The 26,988-nt window shown below is 40.1% G+C and overlaps 2 protein-coding genes across 3 annotated transcripts in view; one reads left to right on the forward strand and one right to left on the reverse strand.

Moving 5' to 3' along the window:
• The window catches only part of iqgap2 (IQ motif containing GTPase activating protein 2), a 37,268-nt gene extending 13,950 nt beyond the window's left edge, over positions 1–23,318 (reverse strand). Inside the window, exons 1-17 of one of the 2 annotated variants that reach the window (XM_067608259.1) lie at positions 22,971–23,318; positions 19,584–19,683; positions 14,089–14,245; positions 13,021–13,098; positions 11,550–11,626; positions 9,289–9,356; positions 8,710–8,823; positions 8,381–8,559; positions 7,211–7,298; positions 6,843–7,006; positions 6,516–6,603; positions 6,071–6,234; positions 5,760–5,920; positions 5,149–5,273; positions 4,765–4,928; positions 894–920; positions 476–566 (exon numbers count right to left, since the gene is read on the reverse strand). In XM_067608259.1, coding sequence (XP_067464360.1) covers positions 476–566; positions 894–920; positions 4,765–4,928; positions 5,149–5,273; positions 5,760–5,920; positions 6,071–6,234; positions 6,516–6,603; positions 6,843–7,006; positions 7,211–7,298; positions 8,381–8,559; positions 8,710–8,823; positions 9,289–9,356; positions 11,550–11,626; positions 13,021–13,098; positions 14,089–14,245; positions 19,584–19,683; positions 22,971–23,016 — 1,891 coding nt within the window. In that variant the 5' untranslated portion in view covers positions 23,017–23,318. The remainder of the gene's footprint in view (positions 1–475; positions 567–893; positions 921–4,764; positions 4,929–5,148; positions 5,274–5,759; positions 5,921–6,070; positions 6,235–6,515; positions 6,604–6,842; positions 7,007–7,210; positions 7,299–8,380; positions 8,560–8,709; positions 8,824–9,288; positions 9,357–11,549; positions 11,627–13,020; positions 13,099–14,088; positions 14,246–19,583; positions 19,684–22,970) is intronic. The other variant, XM_067608268.1, reaches the window with a different exon arrangement.
• On the forward strand, positions 1,778–4,771 carry f2rl2 (coagulation factor II (thrombin) receptor-like 2). The gene is made up of 2 exons (XM_067608290.1): positions 1,778–2,050; positions 2,486–4,771. The coding sequence occupies exons 1-2, from the start codon at positions 1,987–1,989 to the stop codon at positions 3,550–3,552; spliced, it is 1,131 nt and encodes a 376-aa protein (XP_067464391.1). The 5' UTR covers positions 1,778–1,986; the 3' UTR covers positions 3,553–4,771.
• Positions 23,319–26,988: the final 3,670 nt, after the last annotated feature.

A 26,988-nucleotide genomic window follows, 5' to 3' on the forward strand; every position in this document is an offset into this window, starting at 1 on the left:
GGCTGAAATGCCATATAGCAGAGTAGGTTAGACAGAAAATACATACTAGGAAAAAAAAATACATTTCTTGCTCAGTAATGCAACAGAAACTGCAATACCGTTGCCAGAGTATCTATAATGTATCAAAAGATATAATATTTACTGTGTGTTGCATGCCTACAAAAGTATTGCTTACTCATATTTTGTGGCTCTGTGCTCTTTAATAGAAACCTTGTATTAGCACTCAACCTTGCAATACATTACCATTACGTCATTGAGTAGGAGGAACTGTAGCCTTGTAACAATTTAAACAAATAATCATTTAAAACGGAGCCCGCTATCAGAGCTGTGTGGTGTTCTGAAAATAATGTACATCCTCTGGACAATGACAATCTAGTAATGTGCCCACTGCATGAGAAGAATAAACTGGACATAACACAGCTATTGTTTAAGTGGTGAAGATATGGATGAGTGAATTCAAACTCTATGTACACACATGTGAGAGCCTCCTCTTCATCCTGGTTGGCTGTGTGAATGGCCTCTTGGATTTGGTCCAGCCACAGAACTGCAGACTCATCTCCAGAGCTCTGCAGTCAGAGAAAAAGTACAAGGTCACCTCTCTTCTTGTCAGAAGGGTAAAACCAATGTACCCCAGGCACCCAATGCAATATTAATGCACACAACACTAACTTGATTATAACTTGAACTCAAATTATAAATATAGAAATTACAAATGATAAATTATAATGTCTTCATTAGTTAGTAATTCTTGTAGTCAGATTATGCAAATCATCAAGTTAGGATTGTGGACTACTGTATATACATTGCTTTTCTCTACAGCAGGAAGACTTCATAGCAGCACTAAGACTACACAAGCCGGTGCTATTAGAGCAACAGCAAATAACAGGCAGTACCATTTCCCCTGTGTCCAGAGGTAAGATCTAAGGAAAAGGAAAAAATGTAATGAGTGGTGGTTAACCTAACAATATAACATCACAACAAGCACACAGAATGTTTATTCAGCCTGACTTTTGTATTTGTTCTCTGGCTAATTTTAGACAACTCTGGTGGGGACCGGAGTGTATCTCTGACCACAGGGTCGATGGGAAGGAAGTCACCATTAAAACCCCCCAAACAGCCTAAAAAAAGCCTCTTTGTTTATTTCTCCATCTGTCCGATCATTTCTCATCCAACTCATACATGTATAAAGAGAGACATAGGAGAAACTGCAATCATAAAGGATCATTTGTTCTTTGTGTGTCATCATATCAAGATGATACACACAGGTGGGGCAACATGTGTCATGAGTCACAGAAACAGGAAAAAAAAAAGAAAATCAGGAAAAGTAAAAACATGTGTGCTGGATATTAGCTTTCGCTGGAGTGGATGATTGCCATCTTGGAACACAGTATACAGTTCCAGTAACAGATTAATGATCTATCTGCTGTAGAATGTAATAGGTTGGAAGAATATGCATAACTTTTCACTCAAAGCAGATGCAGAAGCTTACAATATCCAGAAAGCATATTACAGCAACGATTCTTCAACTCCATAACCAGGCTGACAAATGTTACCCTTCCAAATAAAAGTCAAATCGCTTCTTAAAAACAGAAATAGTATTTAATGCAAAAAACCACAAATAACCTAAACCATAATTTAATTACATGCAACTGTATTTAGTGTTATTTGTTTAACTATTAAGCAGTATCCTCCCACCCCAGCGACTCAGTGGGCAGTTCCTGACACAGGCAGAGGGGAATTCAGTTTTCAAGCCGAGACAGGAAACGTGCTCACTGAACCATACAAACAGACAGGCAGTCCACATACACTAGCGGGAAGCCGAGCTTGAGTACACATCGTTATCAGTTTTTCTGTTGTGCTGCAGAGATGCCTAACAGCAAATTCCAGCAGTGGAGAACTCCTACATTTACTGAAGTAGCTGACAAGAAGTAAAACTGAGAGGAGTGAAAAACAGCAACCTTTAAAAATCCTCAATCAGAGAGCGATATGGCCGACCTTGTGCCTGGACTAATCATTTGTCTGATGGCAGTGCAGACCATTCAGCATGATGGTAAGTTGACTAAAATACTATCAGTTTACCAAAAGGATGACTGCATTTATTCTTTAAGCCAGGGTCCCAGATGAGATACTATTTACACTGGGACTTTTTTGACCCCAACTGGTAAAGGGCTCATTTAAAGTCTCAACTCAAAGTTACAAAACACAGGTTTAACTATATTAGTATAGCTATGAAAAATATAAATTAAGAATACTACAATAAAGGATAGTTAACATGCATAAATAGAAATGTCTGCTTGCTTTGTGAAAAAGAACAAGAGGTATACTTAGAAAGTCTTGTGATGAATACTGGACACAACACAAGACAACAAAAGCCAACGGGATGAAGTAAAATTTCTGTTTGATGTTTAAATGTAGTTTCAAATGTACTTTTCTTATATAATAATTTTTTTAAAGCCATAAACATTGTTTTTCTACCCATATACAGGGAATAGAACTGGGACCACAGCCAATAAACAACCTGGTGTGATACCAAAAACTTTCAGGGGGAAGATTTACAAACTCAACCACACAAACCAGAGGCCGACCCCGCTCCATCCCAGCACAGCCCCAAGGCTAATTGTGAACCCAGACGATGCTGCGACGGCCTATACCACAGGGGTCCTTAGCACCTGGGTCATACCTTCATCTTACATACTGGCCATGCTGGTGGGTATCCCCTCCAACGCCTATATTCTGACCTTCCTCAGAGTCAGACTCAGAGCCAAGTCCTTGTCCACAGTAATTCTTTACCTGAACCTGGCCTTGTCCGACCTGGTCCTCCTGTTTTCCCTGGTACTGCGTGTTCACTACCATTTCAACGGAAACAACTGGATATTTGGGGAAATCTCCTGCCGGCTGATCACAGCCTTGTTTTATGGCAACGTTTACTGTTCGGCTCAGACTATAGCATGCATCAGTCTGAAGCGCTACCTGGCTGTGGTCAGACCGTTCTTGTACAGAAGACTTGCTAAGACTACACTGGCGGTGTGGACCTGCATGATTGTGTGGTTCCTGTTTGGGGCTGCTATTGTGCCTGAGCTCCTGGTCAGGCAGAGCTACCAGCTTACGCAGCTGGGGGTCACCACATGCCATGATGTACTTCCCCTGGAAGAAAAATCCCATTCCCAGCTGTTGCCATACAGGCTGATGCTGGTTTGTCTGGGCTTCATAGTGCCTTTCCTGATTTGCATTTATGCCCACATAGCAGTGGTGTACCACCTAGGTCAATCTGGTTGTGACTGGAGACCATTTATCAGGGTCAGCACTCTGGTTTTCATCATATTCGCAGTGTGTTTCTTGCCTAGTGGCATCCTGCACATTGTCCACTACATCCGCCTGTTGTCCGGTGGGGATGACAGACTGTATGGATATTACAGAGTAGCTGTGTGTCTCTGCTGCTTCCACAGTTGTCTGGATCCCTTCCTGTGTATGCTCATTTCTAAGACGGCAGCTTCAGAACTACAATTCATCTCTCTCCGTGGGATGCCTCAGAGGCTGGCTGTTATGATGTGAGACTGGATGTGTGCGCTTAGAAAAACTATTGCTCTGCTGAACTATTGTTGAGTCACAGCAGGGAAGCACAAGCCCCGACACGATGATGTGAACTGTTCAATCTGTGAATTTAACAGGGTTAAGTCATACCACAATCTCTGATAGGTCCAGAATAACCTTTGTCACAAAGTCTGTTTTCACATCTTTGTACAGTATGACGAAAGGAATATGCAGACTGTGTAATCTGTACAAGCCTGTCATGTCAACCCAGCAACATCTCAGATTGAGAAACTGGTGATACAAAGAGTATGGTGACAACAGATAACCTATCCTCCATTTTTCCTTGATAGAGGGTAGAAACAATACAAAATGAGACAATAGTTTGCTTAACATTTACACTTGTCCTTCCAGTTTTTCCACATATGAATAATATGTACATTATAACGTCTACATCAACATTAAGTGATTATGATTTACAATAAAAATGTATAACATTTATGCATCTCCAATAAAAATTGAGCATAGCATTAGTTCAGGCAAGCCACATAGTCAAGCTTAGCTCACAAGCCAGCTACGTCAGCTGATGGCTCAGCTGATTCCCTTCTATGCATTCAATTGGCAAATTTCATACAGGGCACCTTAGTTAAAGCTGCTTCAGTCTACCTTCCCTTGTTTCTTCCTCTGCAAGCTGCTTGCAACCCACCTCTACCCCCAGCTCCTCCTTATATGCTGCGTTTGACTTAAACAATGTCATTCTGTTGTCCTGCTCTGCTCTGTACCTGGAGTCTTTGCTGCTGCTCTCCCTGCCTTAGGCTATCAATGTAGGCACATGGAAGGGCAGGGTGGTCCCATGGGGGTCTTTACTGCTGCTCTCCCTACCTTCGGTTTTCCATGTAAGAACACTGAAAGGCACAGAGGTCCAATGGGGGTCTTTACAGCTGCTCTCCCTGCCTTGGGCTTTTCATGTAAGCACATGGAAGGGCAGGGAGCAGAACAGAGCCATACTTCCAAAAATAACTACTGCAAATGGCAATAAAAATGTTCTTTTTGACTAAAGTGGTCTTGACTGAACTAATAACGAGCATGAGATAGAGTTATGATATGTGTTGATTTACTCAGCTATACTTTTGAAACTTTTTATATTTATATTTTGCACTTTGAGGATGTGAGAGATGCAGGCACATTTTTCTACATAAATCCTAAATAAATTAACTCAATCTAGAGTCACAATACCTGGCAGAGGAGTTGCTTGGTATATTGTAGGACATCATGGTAGTGTTTGGCTGTAGCTGAGTTCACCCCCGTCAACTTGGCTGTAGGGAGGAGCAGGGCAGCAAGTGTCTGCTGATGATCACCTGAGTTAAGGGCCTCATTGATCTCAGCTATAGCTATAATGCCTGGAGGTAGAAGACAAGAACCATTTAATACATGTAGTCAACATGTTTCATATATTGTTGTATGTGTTTTTACAAATTGTCATTGTAAGGCCACAACTAAAATAAAACCTTACTGGAGATTTCAAACTGCTGGCGTGGAAATCCAATTAATTAACAGACTGTACTGAGATTTACATGCATTTACATGAAACAGTATCAGAAATTGGCGAGACTTTCTTACGTTCATGCTCCTCGTGGACTTGAACGTTGACTGTGTCGATGCACTTTTGAACATCATTCCAGGTAAGGAACTCTTGGCCCGTGGCGAGAGTCTCAGCTCTCTGTTTAATAAGAGTGTCAGCATACCTGAGGGAGAGCGCCACAGAGAGATTCAACACAGTTTCATGACATCAAATGAACCGTCACTCAGCAGCCCACTTTAGTGTTAAAGTAACAGTAAAGAGAAACCTAAAGAGGAGTGCAGCGGCATACAACCTAATTAATTTATTTCTCCTAAAAATCATACTGTACCACCATGTAGTTATTATGAGGTTAGTCATAGTTATGGCAACAAAAAAGCAAATCAGTGATCATGTGACAGAACAGGTTTTACGACCAGCATTGACAGACATGACAGCAGGGCCATTAGAGACTAAGGTTTACTACTGAACAGATCAAGTAGAGTTGGGAGGCTGCTCAAAAGGGGAGCTTGAACTTCACTGACCAGCTACCCAATGAAACACATTTTGCTAGACAACTAGTGTTTTTAGCTTTTGTTTCTATGCAATACAAATGCAACCTTGTAATGTAATCATCAGCAGTCCACAACAATCTGCCTCACAGCCATCTTACCTGTTGAGGTTGTCTTGGTCCATGTTGGTAAAGCCCAGAGGAGAGTCTGTTAGCTGCTCAATCACAGCCTGTGGGTCTTTGGTGTCTAGCACCTCGTTCAGCACTGCTACAGCTGACAGCATCTCCACAGCAACGCTCAGCTCCTCATGGCTCAGGCCGGCCTGATAAACATAAAGGTCTGAATCATGAGCATGAAGTGACATTTAACTACAGTATAAATCTAGCACTGATGTCCCCTTTGCCTATAAGCACATTTTTTTATCTGTGGATACACATGTAAAAGTGTGAAAATTGCTAACAGGATGTCTCACCCGCCCCCCTTGTAGCTGCAAACTAAAAAGCTCGGCCTGATAGAGGTTGGCAGCAGTTTGGTAGACGATCGGCAGTTGTGCCTCAGGGTTCGTCAGCTCCTCCACCGTATCCACTGCATTGCCGAGACGAATGGCTGTATTGATCGCTGCAACTGCCTCCAGCTCTAGTCAAGAAAATGATCACAGTCATGTTGTGAGCGTAACCCAAATTCAATTTCACAAAGGTATCTCAGTAGGTAAATTGTATTTTTTCCCTGTCTTACACTGAAGTGCTGAAATACATCTGTAAATACCTGAATTAAATATATATCATGTATACTTAATAGCAGACAGACTTGGCATCTTGTGAGCTTTGAGAGGCGTGCTAGTGGGTACATGTGGGATTTTCAACTGACCAGAATTACTGATAATAAACATTCATGGAATATAACAAAAACATGCTTACTTCGTTTCTCTGCCTCAGCAAAGTCATTACAAGAGCTGACAACTCTCTGAATCTCCTCTTTGTCCACCATCACAGCTTTCCCTCCATCCTGCAGCATAAAGATCGGAGTAAATTAGAGAGACACCACTATGTAAGTCTCATGATTATACAGTGTGTTTTAATGAAGGGCAATAAGTGTCTAGAGGTTTCTGTTCCCACTTATTTACTGTGCTGTATACCTCCAACAAAAATCACATATATGCAATTACCTTCTGTAACAGTTTGGAAAGAAAACCAGAATTATTATTATTCCCATACCATGATTTAGGAACCACTGACTCAGTATACCTTGGATTGGTGCTGGCAGTAGTTGGTAAAATGTTCCAGGTACCAGCGGCAGTTTGCCTCCTGAACACCCAGCAGGGCCAGAGCTTCAAGCCTGAGCGCCGCCAACAGAGCAGCTTCATCCTGGGACGACACCGCTTGATTCACCTGCCTTACTGCTGCCTGGACTGCAGACAGGAAAACCAAGACAAGACATCTTTGAGGGAAAATGTGTGTTTTCTTTTCACATTCTTTTGGATCAGTGCTAAACAAATAAATGTTATGGAGTTAATGATGTACTGTATTGCTAAACACCAACACTGTACGTGATTGGAGGATTTATTTTCATGCAAGAAGGTATGCATCCATTATGTGGGAGGAACAGTCCTTACTGTTGACAATGTCTATGCAACCCTGGATCTCCTGCTGAGTTAGCAGCTCCTCATAAACGTCTCTTTCCTCAGCAGTAATTGAGGAGCGCTAAGGAGAAAGACAACAGAAAAAAAAAAAAAAAATTATTTCATCAAATTTCATATACAGTAGAATATTTTATTCCTAGCTGATCACATACATTTCTTCCGATTCATACAGATGTTGCATGTTTTAAATAAATAACATTTCAAACATTAGGTGGAAATGGATGGCTCGTGTTTGAACGGTATTAGTGGAGAGAATGGGAGGCGAGCTGCCGGACAGTGCGGAGGGTTAGTGTTTGGTGAAGTACAGCTGACACTGCAGCCACTGGAATGTGCTGGCAAGGCCTGTGGAGTGAGTCAGTGTAGGAAACCCCTTTCAGACCTCAGTGCTGAGTTCTTTTCACTACAGTTGTCAGTACTAGACATCGCAATTAGAAACATCTGTTTACTGCAAAAATCAAGTTTAAATATTTTGCATTCCCCAGATACGGTTCGAATGTTAATCATGATAAGTCTAATATGTTTTATGTTATTTTGCAATTTCAGTGCAGTGATACCAACAGATTGGTCTTGGAGGTTGACCTGAATGGATCAACAAAAACCTTAAGACCAGGATTTGAATACATATATGACACACACAGCTTCAGTCAACAAGTGTTTTTTGGAGGGGTGGGAATTTAATTTAATGTTACTGACATTTATGTAACTGAATACTCGTCTAGCATAAAAATAGAGTTAGATAGTGATGGAGAGAGATTGAGAAGTTGTATTTGATACTTTTTTCTGTAGTGTACTATAATTCTATACATATCTGAAGTCTGTGTGTGTATGTAATATGCAAAGACAACTGCAAACACTAGTCTCTGGATGGTAACAACATAGAGTTAACCTGTGACAGCAGTCTTACTGCACATGAATGATTAAAATGTAAAGTGAATGCAGTAGAGTATAAGATAGACGGGTTTCCTGTATGAAAGGGGTATTTCTATGACATGGAATCTGAAAATGTTTCCCACATTAAAGCAAAGTTTGAGAACAGAGTGAAATCGTATTGCATTTAGGAAAACTCAGATAAACCAATATATACAGATAAATAATGACACTAGAACTCAAAAAGGTCACTGAAGTGTTTGGTAGGCCTCTCACCCTCCCTGAAGACTGATCCTGCTTACGAGCCTTGGCTTGGCTCAGCGAGTCCTGGTAGTCTTGGGCCAGAGCTTCATGGATGTTCCTCAGCATTGCGTTGGGATTATTCAGGGCTCCCATTGTCACAGATGCCTGACCTCTGTCAACAGCCTCGTTGATGGCAATCACAGCAGCATGCACTGAGGACAACATTTGAATGTTGTTCAAAACAAAATTAGGGAACAGGTCGATCAATCGACACTATCAGAGGCTAATTTACTTGCAGTTTTTTGAAGACCTTGACAACCTGTTTCAATATAGAGATCTAGTTAAGATGTCAGAGGACTTACAGGCAGCTTCATCCACTGAGAGCTCGTTGGCCAGGATACCTCCAATCTTACTGAAAGCTGGCATTTGAATGCCATACTTCTCCAGCTCACTCCTCATGTTACTGATCTCTTCCTCTGAAAGACAGATATACAGTATATCAATGGAAGGGAAAATGGAAATTATACAGTATGAGAGAGGAAAGGCAAAAATATACCACCTGCAATGCAACTTATTTTCCTTTTAACACACAAAACAGAAGGAACACTGACATTTTCCCAAAGTTAAATTAAAGTTAGTTAAAATTGGAAAAATATCAAAATTGATTCACAATTGATGATCTGAAATGTTTAAAAAAAATCTAAATCAAATATGAGACACTTCAAACAAATCTTCAAAACTTTAGAGCACATGTCAAGTTTTTATGTGTTAATTAAATCCAAACAAGACCAGTAAACAAAATTAAAGCCCACAAAGAGAAGATTTCCCTGGTGAAGAGGCATTATTTGTTTTAAAATAAATTGATAATCACTTTATTGTTTCTTCTACTGTTTAAAAAACTTTGGTTTTAGGAAAAGCTGTCTAAATTCCACTGGTGTTACCTGTGAAGGCCACTTTCCCCAGCAGGTCCTGGATCTGTGGTGCAATGCCCAGTTTGTACAAGTATAAGCTGAAAGATTTGTACAAAAAATAATAATTTAGTAAGGCACTGGGAAGCTGTAGGTCAAGACAGTTATTATGAAACTGAAACTCAATATTTGGATACGTTTCCTCCATGACAGTAACTGCTCCCCATGGCCCTTAATTCTGGCCTATGTCACACCTAGACCACAGGGGGGTAGTGTTGGTTCAGGGTATAACAAGCACCATCTGACAGCAGCCGACAGACTCAGTCCAACACTGGCCAATGAATACAAGAAGCAGGTGGCTGGAAACTTCATAAAACTTTCATCTTCCTACAGGTACCTGATAAGTGGTACTGAATTATAGATATTTAGGGCAGGCCTAGCATCAGCACAGCTTTGAACGGAGCATTTGTAGTAGCTGGTTATTCTGTACTTTGGTCACAGTAAGTGTGTAAACATGAAATGAACTCTGTCCTTGGGACACAGGGGGCTTCGGACAACTATCTAAACTCTGCTTATACAAAGGGTAATGTTTTAACATGCAGGCAGCTGATAGAGTACGAGACACAAACACAGTAACAGCTGACTGAGGTTAATGAAGGTGGCCGATTACAAGCCACTGGGATTACTGACAATCAGCTGACTAGCTTGAAGCAACTAGCTCTAGCTTTTTTATCTCAATGTTTACGCCTTCTTTTTAGGCAATAAATGAACTCCCACATCTCTACCAACTCGTCAGAAGTGTTTCAAAATGTGCTCTTACTGTAAACTATGCTTTATTCCAATTACATTGTGTTTCTTTCAAATTTTTCCACCACACTGAATGTGGAGGAACATCTGCTGCTTTGCCTCCATGCGTGCATGTGTTTGTACCCAGGGAAGCAGAGTATTCACTGGGTCCTTGTGGGACTTAAGCTGGACTCTCAGGAAGGAAGAGCACGTGTGTGCATATGAAGGGAAGGAAACCAATTCTCTAAGGACCTGACCGTAACACTACAACAGAGAAAACAATCCAAGCAGCTCACATAACCACTCCCTAAATCTGCGTTTGGCCGACTAGACGGGTCAGATAGATAAAATTGACCCTTTCCATCATCTCAACTGAAAAAGCAAAGACCTGAAGTTATAATATTGATGTCACCAACCTTACTGTAAGAGCACTAACTTTTCTTTCCATGTGTTTTTATAAACTTTGTCACAAATGTGAAACCATTACAAAGAACCACCCTTTGTGGTGAGACTGTAAGTAATGAGTTGAGCACTGAAACACCACATTAAATTGTCAGGAAGCCTCTGCTGACATGCTGAATAGAGGTTTACGTAAGCAGTGTGTATAGATAGGTTATTCTCATCAAAGTGTTTAAAAAAAACTTGAGGAACAGAGACTAAAGGACCGTGGCTTTAATTCCTAATTATTCCATGATTGAATGTTAGAATAAACAGGTATACAGTGACTGAAAGCATGTGAACTTGTCAAATTGAAGCAATGGCTACCTATAGGTAAATGCATGGTGGTGTATAATATAGCCTTGACGTATGTAACACATACCATAACCACCATTAAAAAGTCTATCTGAACAGCAAGACTCTCACTGCCTTACAGAAGTGGAAATAACATTTTCCAGTTCTTGTTTCATATCACTTACAGTACTATTTCCCACTTGACATTCGAATTAGAGGTTGAACTTAATGGACACAAAAAGAGGCCATGTCTGAACCCCACAGAGTGATACAAAAGTTAGTCTAAGCAGTCTCATTCATTTGTCATCTCCAGATGAGCTGTCCTCAATTTCTGTAACTTGACTATGCTGCTGTGTGGATGGCAACATGATCAAAACACATTAAGGTCAAAGTGTTTGACCTTGTCTGCCATAACTATCAAGCGTGAGTAAATGAATCTAAATTAGACAGTGAGTAACCCATCAGTGACCACTTCTGTATATACATGAATAAGTAAATATTTACAGAAAAACACAATGCTTGCTGATATAATCTGCCCAATAGCTCATATTTACTACATTCTTACTGTTAGATACCAGCATTTGACACGTAGGTCAACCATGACACTAGCAGTTTCCTCTTTTTTATTATTTTCTTAGAAGTGAAATAACATTCAACAGAAAGGTGTGGCACCTTAACAAAAGATGAGAAATGAGTAAGCGGTTTTGCTGTCAGAAGTGAAAGATGTATGAAGGCAGTGATAATATCATTTTTTTTGAGAATCTTTTTATTCTTACCTCAGTGCGTGTATACAGTACACCACCTTGGGCATGTTTTTGCGATCATACACATCTGTCGTTTCAGGATAGAATATCTGAAAGTAGAAACCACAATAGGTATTATTCACTCACTGCTGTAGCCAGTCAAGAGTAGATAATCCATCACAATGTTCCTTCGCATTTTAAGCTGCTGATGGGCACACAGAGAGGCTGCATAAGAAGTTGCAAAGGGAGGACATAATGGGACTTAATGGGAACACCTGACGCTCTCAACATCATGGTTTTGCTCAAAGACATGGAATGATCTCATAGAAAAAAAGCTACGGGCAAGATTGACTTCTCCTGAAAAGGCTTTTCATTAAAAATGCCAATCAAATGAGTATAAAAAGCAATCCCAAAGGGCAGTACAGAGATATGTTGGTATCAATTTTACCCCATTTTCATTTCCAGGAGACGCCTCAGTGAGAGAGAGGGCCTTTTGTGTCATCTAATAAATGATGTAATGGAGGTTAATACTGTTCTGTGAGAATTGCCGCACCCTCATTACAATTTCTTCTGTCATTGTTTACATTCTTACAGCTAATGTAATTTTGAACCATTGTCACACTATTAAAGTTTCATATTGCTTGTTTTCCCATTGTATCCTCTGCAGCTTCTAACAAAAATGACAGTCTCACAGTAGTTGTGGGATCGTAGGATGGTAGGAATTCTTTCTATAACTGTTGTAAAATGAATTACATCCTTAGTGTTGGATAAATTACAACCTGTCCTAGTTTGAGATTGGATTCCACTCAGTCTTAGTTGTCGAATGGATGTAACAATTTCCCAGTTGTAAGATGGACTCTTTCCTTTAACTTGACTGCCTATCTACCAACCCTGAGCCAACACACGTGTCAAGCCAAGACCAAGTCCTCCCAGTTCCACAGTTTGCGTGGCAAAGCATCATTTGCAGCGGATCTCCTTGGCTGATTTAGTTGTTTTTACATGTCACACACACATAAGTGTACAGCCCACATGAGCTTATACAGTAAGGTACACCATTGCACCAAATCAACACTTGTTGGAAAAGAACAATTTCTCATGTAAAATGTTGCATTGCAAACAGAAAACTTTGTCTACTCCCTGAAGCGCTACAAAATCTGCCAAAAAAAATCAACTTCAATCAACACAATTCAAAACAAACAACCTTCTATTAACATACTGACATCACATGTCGTTGTGTTGATGAGAGGCATCACTTAAGTCATGACATTTTCTCAGTCCTGTCCTAGTATTTCAGCTTGTTTATCATATGTGTAAAGATGCTGAATTAAAACTCAGAATCTCAACAGTTTGGGTTTCATAAAAGATTTAATTCTGTTCTGTAAATCTGTTTATAGGGCGCCAACTGTACTGAAAACTGTATTTTCGTCAGGTCTCATGACTGTGAATGCAGGCTCGAATGGGTCTGTGTACTGAATGTTTGTTTGTTAAACAGGGAGCTCCTTACCTTTGGGAGACCCACTGACTCCATAGCTCTGAGCCACTGTACTGTGTTGTCAGTGTGTCTGAAGTGCAGCCCTTTGCTCTGAAAATGAAAACAAGAAATGTGAATCAAAACATTCCCAGTGCAACATGAAAACAGAGGAGTTATTATGGCATGCACAGTACATGCTGCATTAAAGAGAAACAAACGTGTCATCAGTTGCTTGATAACACACAATAGCTGAGCCAGTCTAATACCTAATAACCTCATGCTGCCACTCTGGTGATGTTTGTGTACGATTTGTTAAGGGAATTAAAATCATACTCAAAATCTAGCTCAGACAATTTTGTAGTTTACTGTAGCAGCACAACAGCTGCTGGTTACAATAAGGCCTGAACACTTTGCTGTGTAAAACTGTCTAAAACTGTAAGGACGTGCCTAAAAGATCTGGAACCAATCTTCTTATCTGCTATGATCAAAGTTGTCTCCAGGAGCTTTCTTTCCAACAGGGTTATGAGAAGCATAAATAAAAATAAAAAGACTGATGGAGAGTAAGGCCTTATTCAGACCAAATCAGGTGGTGCGGCATTCTGCCGCAGGGTCGAGCAGGGGTTTGGGCGGGTTTATTTGTACTCCGGAAAGTAACCGCTGTGAGACAATCAGAAAATAACTTTTTTTTGATCTGATTCACCGGTATTCTCACTACCAGTGCTCCCTCACTTCATTCAGACAGCAGAGCCTAAATTTACTTTTAACGTTATCAAATGAAGCGAAACGTCCTCCCCTCACCTAGTAACGTCTTTGTGCTCCCTCATGGCAGTTTACAGCTCTGTTCAGTCTGATCTCCGACTGTGATTGGCCACCACAGCCTTCAGCCGCAGTGACGTCGGATTGGAGAAACACAATCCGACGTCACTGCGGCTGAAGGCTGTGGTGGCCAATCACCACAGCTCAAATTTCCAGCTGCAGCGGCCAAAACAGCCAGAGCCGAAATGCACTACCCCCATTCAAATGAATGGGAGAACTGGCGTTTTTGCCGCACCGCCTGATTTGGCCTGAATACGGCCTAAATGTGAAACTATGGACACATACCTTGTAACGGGCTTGATCTCTGTCATAGATTCTTTTTTCCGACACCATTTTTGGGGCAAAAAAGTTGGCAAGTTTGCCAAGGTAAACACCATTCCTCAGTCCCTCTTCCAGCTCTGTGGTGGGGGGCAAGTCTTCCTCCAGGCAGGCCTCCATCCACCTGAGAAAACACAGATACTGACTTCAGAGGAGGCAGAGGATTCTTAAAAGCATCTCTTTACATACATTCATTCAGCAACCGTTATGCTAACCTGGCACACCAGATGGTTTGTTACACAGTCTTTGGAAACTGTTTGGAAAAGGCACTTTCAAAAAATACTTGATGAACCATCTCCATCTTACCTTGCGAGGCAGCTGGATTCGCGAGATCATGCGAGAATCCTCATGGGAAGTGCATAACTTGAAGCCTGACAAGATGGATTCTCACATAATCTCGTGATCTGGCAAATCAAGCTGCCTCACAATGTAACCACTATGGAGGAAGTCATTAAAAATTTCTACATAAATCACTAATTAAAGTCTAAGCAAGCATGTTCATTCTAATATGGGAAGTGGATACCATTATTTCAAACTATTGCTCAACTACCTGAGGTGAATATAAATAAAGATGAAAAGACACTACTTTCATTAGGAAAGCATTGTAAGCAACAGGTTCAATTTCCAGTCAAATCACCAGGACCATTAAAATTTCAGCATCAAGTTATTGACTTGTCTGTAACACAAAAGAACATGCTATGATTACATTCAGAATATAAATAAACAAATCAGCCTAATGTGTTTACCTTTCCATCTGAGATCTACCGAGCGATATACAAGTTATTAGGTGTCTGAAAACCTGCATGAACTCAGAAAGTCAATATTGGTTTTTCCTACACCTGCTGGCATGCCTGGCTAAGGTGAAAGCTAAAGACAGCGGACCAAGAATATAATGATATATATATCAAAAGTAAAAATAATGTCTGTTTGTATTTACATCACAGACCAGTGAGGGAAACAGGTCTGTCTGAAAATCTGACAGTGACTTTGTCTTTGATATACACAGTGTTATGACAGCGCGTCTATGATTTAATCTCTAAAACCATACGTTCATTCCACACATTGATATCTGTGGGATACATTTAGTCCTCTGGCTAACAAAACCTGTGAATTTAGAAAAGAGCAAAGGTTCATGTAAACATTACAAGGTGATCATTTAAGCTTTAACCTCAAACCCATGATAAATACACACTTGGCCCTGGTTTTATTAAATTAGTGTTAACAAAATTAGCCTACTCAACTCCAGAGGTGCTGTATTTACTCATTCTGGGTTACACACAGCGACCGAGTAGTCTCGAGGCCAGTGAGAACTGGGCATTGTTATAGACAGCACCCACACCGTGCCCAGCATGCTTTAGGAAGGGGGCTGTGGATAGATTTACAATCTGAGCTTTGAGACCATGTGAAGGTTAGCGTAAGTCTCACTTGTCAAATGGAAACTGTGTGGCATCAGTGAGCAAGACGTCTAATACTATTTCATCTGCTCTAAAGCCTGAATTGATCACAAATGAAGGTTTGTGAGTTCCACTTCAGCAAGACATTAACTATGTGTAATCATGAGACACCTCTAATGAATGTGATTATATCACTACTCATGGTGAACACAGGATATTCATGTCGACCTTCCTTCAGCCTGACGTAATGTCCATCTGTAGGGTTCAACTACAGTCTCTGCCAAACCGTTTAACTGACATATCAGGAAAAGCTCCATTCCAAGGAACTAGTGAATGATTGGTGAGGATGGTGAAATATCATGGTTTGAGAATCTGTTACACATTATCTTACTGCCTGGAAGTGATACCATATCTATTAGTATGGCCCTGTCCTGATGGTTTTACCCTGAGGAAGCTGATGTTAATGTTAATGTTTACATTTCCTCCTTGTTGCTCATTATCCTACAACTGAATTTATCCCTTGTCGAATCTACCAGTAAGAGCTCAGTGATTTAGCTTATTTGAACTACTTAATGAGTTATTCATACCAGCAACTCCAACCCTCTTTCAGTCTGTAAGCAATAAAGCGTACCCTCCCACATGCATGCACACAGATACCTTGTTTAGGTTAATTAAGGCCGTGTGGGTGCTCAACAGCTCTACTCTGCCAAAATATGAGTCAGCACATTAAGGACAACCACGACACACCATGCCCTGTCAACACAAACCCAGTGGAGTGTGCAGTTAGAGACCTTTAGCAATAAGCATTAGCTTCCTCGTAACCAAGTTTAGCAGCTGTCACTGAAGATCATGCAAGAAAAACTATGTCAGACATGTTTTTAATAAAATGTTCACCGCAGATACCCGCTGCCTTTGCTCTGTGAAAGTGCTTCAGGGGTGTAAATATTATAAAAAAAATGTGAGATAAACCACTTTTTCCTGTAGAATTCTTTATGATACCATTTACCCTTGTTACCCATGCTGTAACATCCTGCATGGGTAAGAGAGCTCTCCTGTGAAACTTCACTTCCTGTACTTAAAACAAAGCATCCTGAATCCTGAAGCAGGACAGACTCCTGTTTACAACACTCCAAAGCAGGCCTTCCTGTCATTGTCCAATCTGTGGCCCACTGGGCTAAACTAAACAAAACTTCTGGACTCTGAGACTTCAGTCTGTCCCACATCAACATCAACATATCAATATTAGACTACACTCCTTTGCTTTCAGCTCCAGTCTTAACTGTCTGCACAGAGCCTCCTCTGGTGGCTTGCGTCATATAGACTGCTGTTGCTTGGTCACGCTGGTCATGAGTTTGTTTGTGTGTGTGCCTGTGGGTTTGAGTGACATCAGAGAAATTCAGCATGTGTGGTGGGGATAGGAATGTCTAAAAAAAATAGGATAATATCCTTGATTGAAAAAAACATGCTCTAGATAGTACAGGGGTGGACCTATATCAACGCAAACCACCATGGTGTCCATCCAAAAAAAGATACAAATACTGTCAACTGTTTACTCACCGGTGAGGGTGCAAAGTCTATGTGTGTGTGTTTTTGTGTGTTGGGAGGGTGTGTCCTTCAGCTGAAAACATCAGCAGGCCAAACTTAGCAATCCACTGTGTCATTTAAGTTACAAATCTAGGGGGACTTTGAACAACAAAGCACGGGGCCATTGTACTGTGTAAAGAACTGTGGTTTGGTCACATGAAATATCCGAGTTCATAAACGACAAGGAAATCAGCTGCTTTAGCGTTCACTACGTCCTGCAGTCCACCTGATGTCATTTAAGACAACTGAAGCGAAGCAACTCTTGTAAAACCGCAGGTGTCTCTGTTTTGTTGCTGACATATGCTCTCAGTGAGAATATTTTTTACCAAGCCTGCTATTTATTTGTTCATGCGTTAGAAATAGGCTCCAGTTTTTAATAGAGAGCAATAATACATTTTTCACAGATGGCATGCAAGGAAAACATAAAACTGCAGAACACAGAGGATCTGAAAGTAATTGGACTGGGTTGTAAGGAGCTGATAGAAGTCCAATTAAAAAAAATGTGATCTGCCCCAATACCGTCCTGCAGATCGGCCCAGGACTATGCTAATATTTCAGTTCACTGCCCAAAACTGTGTGCCTGACAAATCATCTTGGCATTTAAAATATCATAAAAATCTGACTTTCCCATTCAACTTTGTTATTTCAATGATGCTCTACCCATAATTACTTTAATTACATTAATTTGAGACACAGTTTAAGATATAATCCCCCTGTGAACGCTCATGCACTGCCAAAAAAAAACAAAAACGATTTTTATTAAGAAAATTCATAGCATCATAAAGTTAGTAAAGAACTTTTGTACTTTTAGTGCAATCGTTTGACTACAGAAGATTTAATTTATGTTGAATGAGCTTCATGAGTAATTTTATGGTTCTTTTCCCCTTTTTGATAGAACAAAGAGCTTTTTTTCTGGCTAAATCTGATGTTCTGGAGATGTTTTAACAGGACAAACAACTTCTAGCACTGTTTCCAAAGACACGAGTAGGCGATGATATTGTTCTTGAAAGCTCACTCTCCAGGTGTACTAAAACACCTTCACAAGAGTGGCTTCCGTCATGGTTGCCTTGTTTCAGTAAAAGCTGACTCCTGAACCCAGAGAGCAGAATCTAATCCCATGCTCTCTGTGGCTGACAGCTTCCTTAGACGTCTGTCTTAATCCTAATCTAACTTGACACCTTTCCCAGAGTAGAGGTCAATAGAGGTCCCATTCCACAATCGACAGCAGTGTGGTAAAGTCAGTAGCGCTTGGATGGAATAACAGGAAGCTACAAAGAGTGAAAGTGTGATTTATGTGTGGAAGTGAGGGTGAAATAGTCACCATGAGGTTGACCATGGGGTGTTGCTAAAGCACATGTTCCCTAAACTGTTTCAGTGCAGCTAAAATAGCCTTCCGCTTAAGTTCCTCCAGCACACTAAAAGAGAAAAATGTGTCATAATCTAGGCATGACCTGCTTATTATTTAAGACTGCATCTGTGCTGCGTCTATCCTACCTGCCGTTGCAGACCATTATTATCCTGTGACATAAGCAGATCATGTAGGCTGTTCAAACAGTCTTTACTGAGTCAAAGTGCAGCTTCAGTTGTCAAACAATAACCTTTGAGGAAATGCTGATGTAAATGAAACCCACACATCTCTTATAAACAAGTGTGTCCAAACAAGAAGACTAATTGTTGTTGTCACCACTAGGCTACAGCACAACAACGCAATTTAAGCATAAATTATCAATCCCAGGGATCAATCTCTGTGTCACTGGGTGGGGTTGTCACGAAATAAGTGGGTAAAAAAAGAGTGGCACGATCACACTTCCTGTTCAGATGGATATGAAGAAGACAGGAAGTGGTTTAGTTTTAGTTTTGCTCAGACAACTCACAAAAAAAAAAGAGTCTTCGGGTTTTTGTTGACTTTAGAATGACTGACTTTTGAAAAATCCCCGCAAGCTATCAGGAGAATAAAATATTACTAAACCTACTGAGAAAATGATAATCAAAACATCTTGATTTTTTGTATTTATTCGATTATTTGAGGGGTGAGTGAGGTTAAGGGTGGATACTCTTTCCACCCAGTCAGTACCTCCCCTGTCTTAATCTCACACATCCTCATGAAGGCTTACAGGTCCACGTCATCATCTCACATGCACGTCTTCATCCGTCGTTTCAGCTCCACACTACTACGAGCATTATTTAAACACACACTGCTTTGTTCCCTTATCTATCACATTCCCCTGGCTTTCTCCCCATGGCTTCATTTCAAAACCACTCCCTGTTTTTTTTTTTTTTTTTACTTCTGCGTAACAATGTTCATTAAATAAATAAACTTGTTCTACATTATCAAACATCCTAATGCTTGACCGAACACACCCAATTTAATCCCTATGAGCTGTAACCTGTGACAAAGCAAATAATGAAAAAACAAAAAAGGAAAGTGGTTGTCTTTAGGTCACCATGTGACATTAAGCTCATCCTCTCCTCCTCCCGCCATACCGTTTGGCTTCCTCCAGGTGACACAGGTACTCGTAGGCGATGTTCTGTCGTCTCCTCTCATCCATCTCCTCCGCTGACAGCCTCTCATCGTCCTGAATGGCTAAAAAAAACAAAAAAACAAAATCCCAAATCATGTCACTGGTGTGCTAAACATTTTTATTGTCTTAATTACCCAGAATCAAAACGTTAATCTTTAACTTTTAGTTATTCATGTCGTGGGATCAATATGTGGAACAGTTGAAACGGTTTTGAAAGGAGGGATCAGTCATGTAGTGATGGATGATCTGCTGCTTTCCAATTAGTTTTATGGTCATTTTATTTTATTGTATTAATGTTTGTGTTTTGTGTTTGTACTTTATTTGAGTTTTGAGTATATTATTGGCACATCTAGAGATAAGCTTAGGCCAGTTTGCCACTATAAATATTAAATAAATCATAAAATAATATATCAAAGTCTGTACTATCATAAAACAATTACTTGAGTGTGTTTCACTTTTAAACTGTAGGATATCTTGACTGGAGGTGCAACTAGTGATTATTTTTATTATTGATTTAGCTCTGCCAATTATTTTCTTGATTAATAAGTAATCTTTTAGCGTATAAAATGTCAGAAAATAGAGAAAAGTGTCAATCTCAATCTCTCAGATCTTGAGATGACATCTTCAAATATTTTGTTTGGTCTGACTAACACTCCGAGAACCAAAGCGATTCAATTTAAAATGACATAAAAACAGAGAAAAGCACCAAATCTGTGCATTAAAGAAGCTGCAACCAGAGAGTTTTCACATAAAAAAAAAAATCAATAATCAAAACAGTTGCAATTACGTTTCTGTTGATCGACTAATCAATGAATCCACTAATCATTGCAGCTCTAAACATAACACTGCTTATATACACACACATAATAGGCAAACATGGCGTTGTATAAATAACGCATTTTGCATGACAGGCTACGCCTCAAGAATTTCCACCCTGCGTTTTTATCATCTTTGATTGTATCTTCTCACTGCAGAAATGTTTTCTCTTCAAAGGACGTTGTTCATTCAACTGACATTAACTGAAGCGCCTGAAACAAAGTTGTTTTCTTTATGCTTAGTGTGAGTTTTAAAGCACTGTACTGTACATCCACATGAATGACGTGGAAGCTTCATTCGTCTGGATTTTGATACTGTAAATCCATCTTCTTCATCCTATCAAACACGTACAATATGAGTACATCAGGAAGGCTGAGAGGATAATTCTTGTTAAAAGTGGTTCATTTTGATTATTAGGAGTTTGAGATCCCCTCAGAAACTGTACTTCATCCCGTGCTCCGATGAACCGCTGTATGAGAGAGATGAAATGGCCATGTCAAAGTGGGGTGCCCGACTGACAAGTGACTTCTGCTGAGAGTTGACCTTTACCTGCAGCTTAATGAGATCTCCTCCCCCCAACGCTTCTTATCCTGCTCTAATCCAATCAAATCTCTTTACTTCTGGCTGAGTGAAGGGCCAATCTGACGCTCGGGGGCTCAGTTTCAGAGCAGAGCTGCTCTCTCCCACTGGACCCAGCACCATGCTCTGGGTTTGAATACAGTCTAGCAGCTGAGTTTTCACATGGAAGAACACGCTTTTTATTCTTCTTTATGAGAGTCTAGGACATCAAGTAAGATTCAGTAAACATGCAAACAGACACCAGAGTCTACTGTTTGTCCACATGGGTTACATGAACATTACTGCCTCTTGTGATGCCAAGTTAAAGTGATTAAACCTGTTGATTCATTAGCCTGTTCAATCTAATCCCAATGCCCAGTGGAGTGGGGAAAAGCGCAGACCTGTAATTCGTAGTACTGTGCTTTAATTACTTACTGCTATAACATGTTCTGTAGTGGTTTATTTGTGTGAATTTGTACGCTGCTATGTATTTATTGTATTATTGTACTGTGCTGCACTGCTATTCAATCTAGCCTCTATGGGGCTAATCTGAATCTTTTAAACCTCTCAAGCACTTTCTGTCTATTCATCTGCCACCTGCTCACACATCCATCCATTAAGTCTTAATAGATACATGACATTTAATTCTCACATGTGAACAGACACACAAGTCAAACGCATACATTGTAAACACACACACACAAAATAAGATGTTCAGCCTCGGCTGAAATGTCCTCTACTCTCACGTTGTAAGTACAACATCCGGCCATCCAACCACAGATTGGAGGCCCAGCTGCGCTGTTTAAGAAGATGCAAATGTGTATTTCACTCATCTCAGAGGTAGAGGAACCATGCTGCAGCCATTACCCCTTCTGACTCCTCACACACTTCCTGCAAGGGCCTGTGTGCACTCTTGCACTGAGCGTTATATTTAACCCTCAGGATGGGGTTTGTTGCTTTTGTATGTCACAGGATCACCGGACCCGAGTTATTGGCTCTATGATTATGACTCATGCTGTTGTTTAGCTGCAGGGTTATTCTACCAAACCTTTTGGGAGGCACTGGGGAGTTACAAATCATGACTAACTTTGCTTTTGGATCAGTCCATTTCACAGGAAAATCCATAAACTAAGGTTAGTCTGACATTTACTGAAATTAATTCCTTTGACTTTGCTATAGTTAAAACACATGTAGCAGAAACTTACTCAGGCCAACAAATTGTTGGTTCATAAATCTACAGTGTCTCAGTCTTTGTGCTGTACAGACACACCCCTCCATGTGTCTGTATGCAGGACAGACAGTGTTGGTCAATGAAATTCAATGGTCCAAAGTGGCAAAAAAGACCACAATAAAGACACAAATGGTTGGCCTTATCTCTCAAAGTTGTACTTTGCCCTCAGATGCTGTTCTGTGACAAGATACATATAGTAAAACCCTGACTTTATGTTGTAGACCTGAAATGTGTGGTTACATTCTTGACCTGCTCATTGAGTTAGTCATGGATTTCTCCACAGCAGCAAAATCCAAAGTTAATGGTTAACCTATGAGAAAAAAAGCCTTATGTGTAGACAGGCTGATATGCTGTCTGCCACCATTAAATAAATAGATTAAAAAAAACACTGAGGTGTTTTAGGAGAAGTGTGAAGGAAAACTACAGGTTAGCTAAGTCTCCAGGTCACAGCATCTTTTGTCTGGACCCTGAACTAACCCACCTTGTAAGTTTAATTCACAAAAATCTGAGTCCTCAACCTAAAAACCTCCATCACCTTTAACCACTTCTCATTTTTATTTTACACGACTGTCAGCGACTGCCACACCTACTAAAGGTATCTTACTGGTTTTAACAGACGCCAGGTGCTGCTGAGCCACCTGTTGCTGTGATGGCACGTTACATTAGCTTGTATTCACGGTCTGTCCTTTAACCCAGTAAAGACACAAGGTTAGCTTGAACCCCGTTAGAAAGAGTGCAACTTACTTCCATATCGTGGCTTTTGAAAAGTTGCGGTTTCTTCATGGTACATCCTGCCGTGTTTCCTCCACTGGTGAACTCGTCTGAACTGAAAATAACTTTAGCTAACGTTACCGTTACAGCCGCAATATGCCGCGCCTCAGTCAGGATATATTGATGTGAATAAAATAACTAGAGTAGCTAACTGTGGAGGGGAAAAATGACAAAAAAATGGGGCTACAACAGCCTTCAAAAGTTTCATCAAAGCGCCAACTGTCACTTGCGGCAGACAATCCCCATGGTGTGCGCTTCTTGGGCTTGAGTCCTGAACAAACTACTTTGTGTTATCTTGCCGCCGCTACTTCTCTCTGTGAGGTGAAATGTTTGACGGGACAGGAGATGGAGGTTAACACCCTGCACCACCTGCTGGCCAAAAGGTGGTTCATGCTGCATTTACTTCCACTAGGAAAAAAAAACACTGTAAATACTGACACCACCACAACCACAACCACTAACACAAAACTTGTGCGTACAGTTTTTTTCAAATCAAAAGTGAAAATCTCAAAACGACTTGTTTGGCCATCCACATCATCTAGTCACTTGTGCACAACATAAAACCGGTTTCTCATTCTTTTAAACAAATTGCAAATCATTTGGCACATTTATGCAAATTATTATGTACAATTGTCTGTTGTTTCCTACATTATCAAAATACATTATACTAGTTCTCTGTTAATAGTCTCACCCCAAAAAAACATCTAGTCATCAGTTCATTGCATAAGTCATCACAGGCAAAATGGTTGAACCAGTTGTCATAATCTGTCAAGCATATTTTCAATACATTTCTATTAGACTTTTTTTTTTGTACATGTGTCCTGAATTGATGAATTGCTCTCAGGTGAATCTTGACTTTCACTAATGAAGGGAAATGTGTCAAGTGTTAGATCAACCAATGATCAACCAGTTCTCTAAAATAGCTCAGAGGTGCATCTCATGAACCTTCAATTGGCAAACATATATAGACAAAGCACAACAACACACCGTGTTACAATTTCTGACAATGGAAGAACAACAAGGAAATGAACAGGGTCAACAGTTGTGAAGAAGAAGAAGAGGAGTAAGGCTGCATGGAGAAGGGTAGGGAGGCAAAAAAAAAAAAAGAGGTAGAGGAGGCCAAGGACATAATTGTACTCAGTCTTGTGTTTTGCATTACTGTATTTTTCCCACACAGGACTCCAGGACTACCTCACAGGGGTGGCAGTGTTTCAATCATTTTCATCAAAACCATTGTTTACATCAGAAAATACTTACAGAGTACTCTGTTATATTGACAACATGGCGAAGCATTTTGACTATCTTGTTTGTAAACAATGACAGAATCACTTGTCATTCAGATGGCACTGACAGGTTCAGTGACTTAAATATTTACTTTTGAGAGATAAACTAAGGATTTTGAGCAAGTTACAGCCTTTTGCAGGTAATCCATTGTGTGGTGCTGTTTGTACAAATTGTTTTGAGAAATGCACTTACTGTTATGCAAATGTTAAGGATGATTTGGGAAATGTACCGAAGCAACTGAGAAAAGCTGTATCACATTTTTGTTTGTTTGGGTTTGGTAATGCACCCAAATGTGTCCTTCTTTGTGTTCTCCATTTTGCCTCCCTCTTCTTCTTCCCGGCTGTCAACTCTGTTCATTTCCTTGTTGTTCTTCCATTGTCAGAAATTGTAACACTGTGTTGTGCACTTGGCGAGCATATATTATATGCTCGCCAAGTGAAGGTTCATGAGATGCACCTCTGAGCTATTTTAACTAATGCCTAGATGTTTTGGGGGGTAAGACTATTCAACATAGAACCAGTATAATACATTTTGATCAACATGACATAAGCAATTGATAATGTAGGAAACAGCAGACAATTGTACATAATCATTTACATGACTGCATCAAAGCATGTACAATTTGTTCAAAAGAATGAGAAATTGGTTTTAGTATGTGCACAAGTGACTAGATGATGTGGAGGATGAACAAGTAGTTTTGAGAATTTCAATTCCGATCTGAGAAATGTGTCAAAACGACTGAGAAAAACTGTAATAACACTAGTACTTGAACTCAGCCACTAGGTGGCAGCATTAGCTAGAGATTATTACGAGTGAAGGGCACACAGGTGTATAGTGTATGCATTTCTCTGCTTGTATTTACTCTCAGTTGCCAGCTATGGGTGAGAGGTGGTCCAATATGTTTTCCATCTCTTTTATGTCCATAATTGTAGACTAAATGTTATAAACCCCTCTCAGTATAATGCAATGCAATCCAACAGCACCACAAACTACAAATGACCATAAAGTTAAATCAACATGTCTCTAAAATAGTTTGAACAAAAATATATCTTTTCATGAAGGTAGGACTTGCAGAGCTGTTGTATTAGACTACACTACTTTCAGCTATTTGTACCTAATAAAGTGGCAACTGAGTTTTTATTGTATCTTTAGCCTCTGAAGTGCACATGTAACAAAATACTCATGAACATGCAAATAAGCTAATTGAACAAAGGGAAAAGTTGTCACTGCAAGTCTGTTTTTGCATAATTTCTCCCCAAAATTGTGTGTTTGTTAGAAAATAATAAAAAATCAATCTTGATATTATATATAAGCGCAGTATTGTAATATATAAAGTATGGAGATGAATTTTACTCTGTGAGGTTTGACGTAATGGTTATGAAATAAATGTATTGCGTAATTTGCTAGAGAACATAACTTTTATTGTATATATGTTCAAAAGCAGCACAGTCTGCAATCCCTGCCTTTCCAGTTTCTAACATTATTCACAGGGCATTATTTCTTCACATATTTTCACACTTATGGACCTCTGAACATACAGCTCAGTCATCCTATGACTGGCAGGCCCTTTACAATAACATACAACTTAATTCTCCACATACATTTGATTACCTCCATAAAATGGATGAACAGAACTTACAAGAGTGATACATTCACATTTTTCCTCAACAAAAATCAGAATATTGCCATCATTTTCTGCCAGAAGAATTTACAATAAGAACACAAAGTTGAGCACAAAAGAATAGAAGATTTCTTACATACATGCAAGTTTGTGCACACACACGCACACACACGCACACAAAGAGTAGCGGGTGAATAGGGGCTTAAAGCCACGGACACACAGAGATGTACAACAGAGATACAGCAGATGGACTTATCGCTTGGACAAAGCAGGAGACACATGAGTCGATCGAGGAGCTTAAACACATTTAACCCAGACGTCCACCAATATCAGCTTTGATATGTACATTATTTACACTAAATGCATACGTAGGCCCGCAGCTGGGTATATGCACACACACACGCATGCTTGCACACACTGACACAAGCATACACACTCTCTCTCACACACACACACGCACACGCACACACACATAAATACAGTACATATAAGCAATACTCCAAATACCTCAAACAAAATAGGTGATATGATTTCTCCCCAGTGTAACACATCAGGTAGATCTGCCACTAATTAAGGTTTTAACACATCCAGGACTGTACAGATCCCTCTGTTATTCTTGCTACTGACAGCAGTTAGTAGTGTTGCACTGACACTGGGCAAAAGTCATTGCTTTTTATATCAGTGCATTTATTTAGAATCAGTATGCCATACTCAAAAATATTTAAATCATGTGGTCAAAAAATATCTGTTGCGCAATAGCAGCACATTTTATTATGTATTTCTCACAGATTTTATAAAATCCGAGAGACAGTTATGTTAATGGAAATGGATGCATATGTGCCAGCTTGGAAGCCTGTAAGTTGTCTTTGTTTGTTTGTTTGTTTGTTTGTTTTGTATAGCCTTGAGAGAACCAACTGCAGTGAAAGGGCAAACTAGCTCTATGCTGCAATCAGAGATACAGATGCGCGTGCAGAGAAAAGCAGGAGGGCACAGGCTGTAAGCCAGAGAAAATACAATCCATGGGCGTCAATAAAACAGGACTGAAAGCAACTGAATTGCTGTGTATTTGAGAAATGTCAATTAGTG

This window comes from Thunnus thynnus, chromosome 2 (genome assembly GCF_963924715.1).
Source record: "Thunnus thynnus chromosome 2, fThuThy2.1, whole genome shotgun sequence".
Taxonomy (NCBI): Eukaryota; Metazoa; Chordata; class Actinopteri; order Scombriformes; family Scombridae; genus Thunnus; species Thunnus thynnus.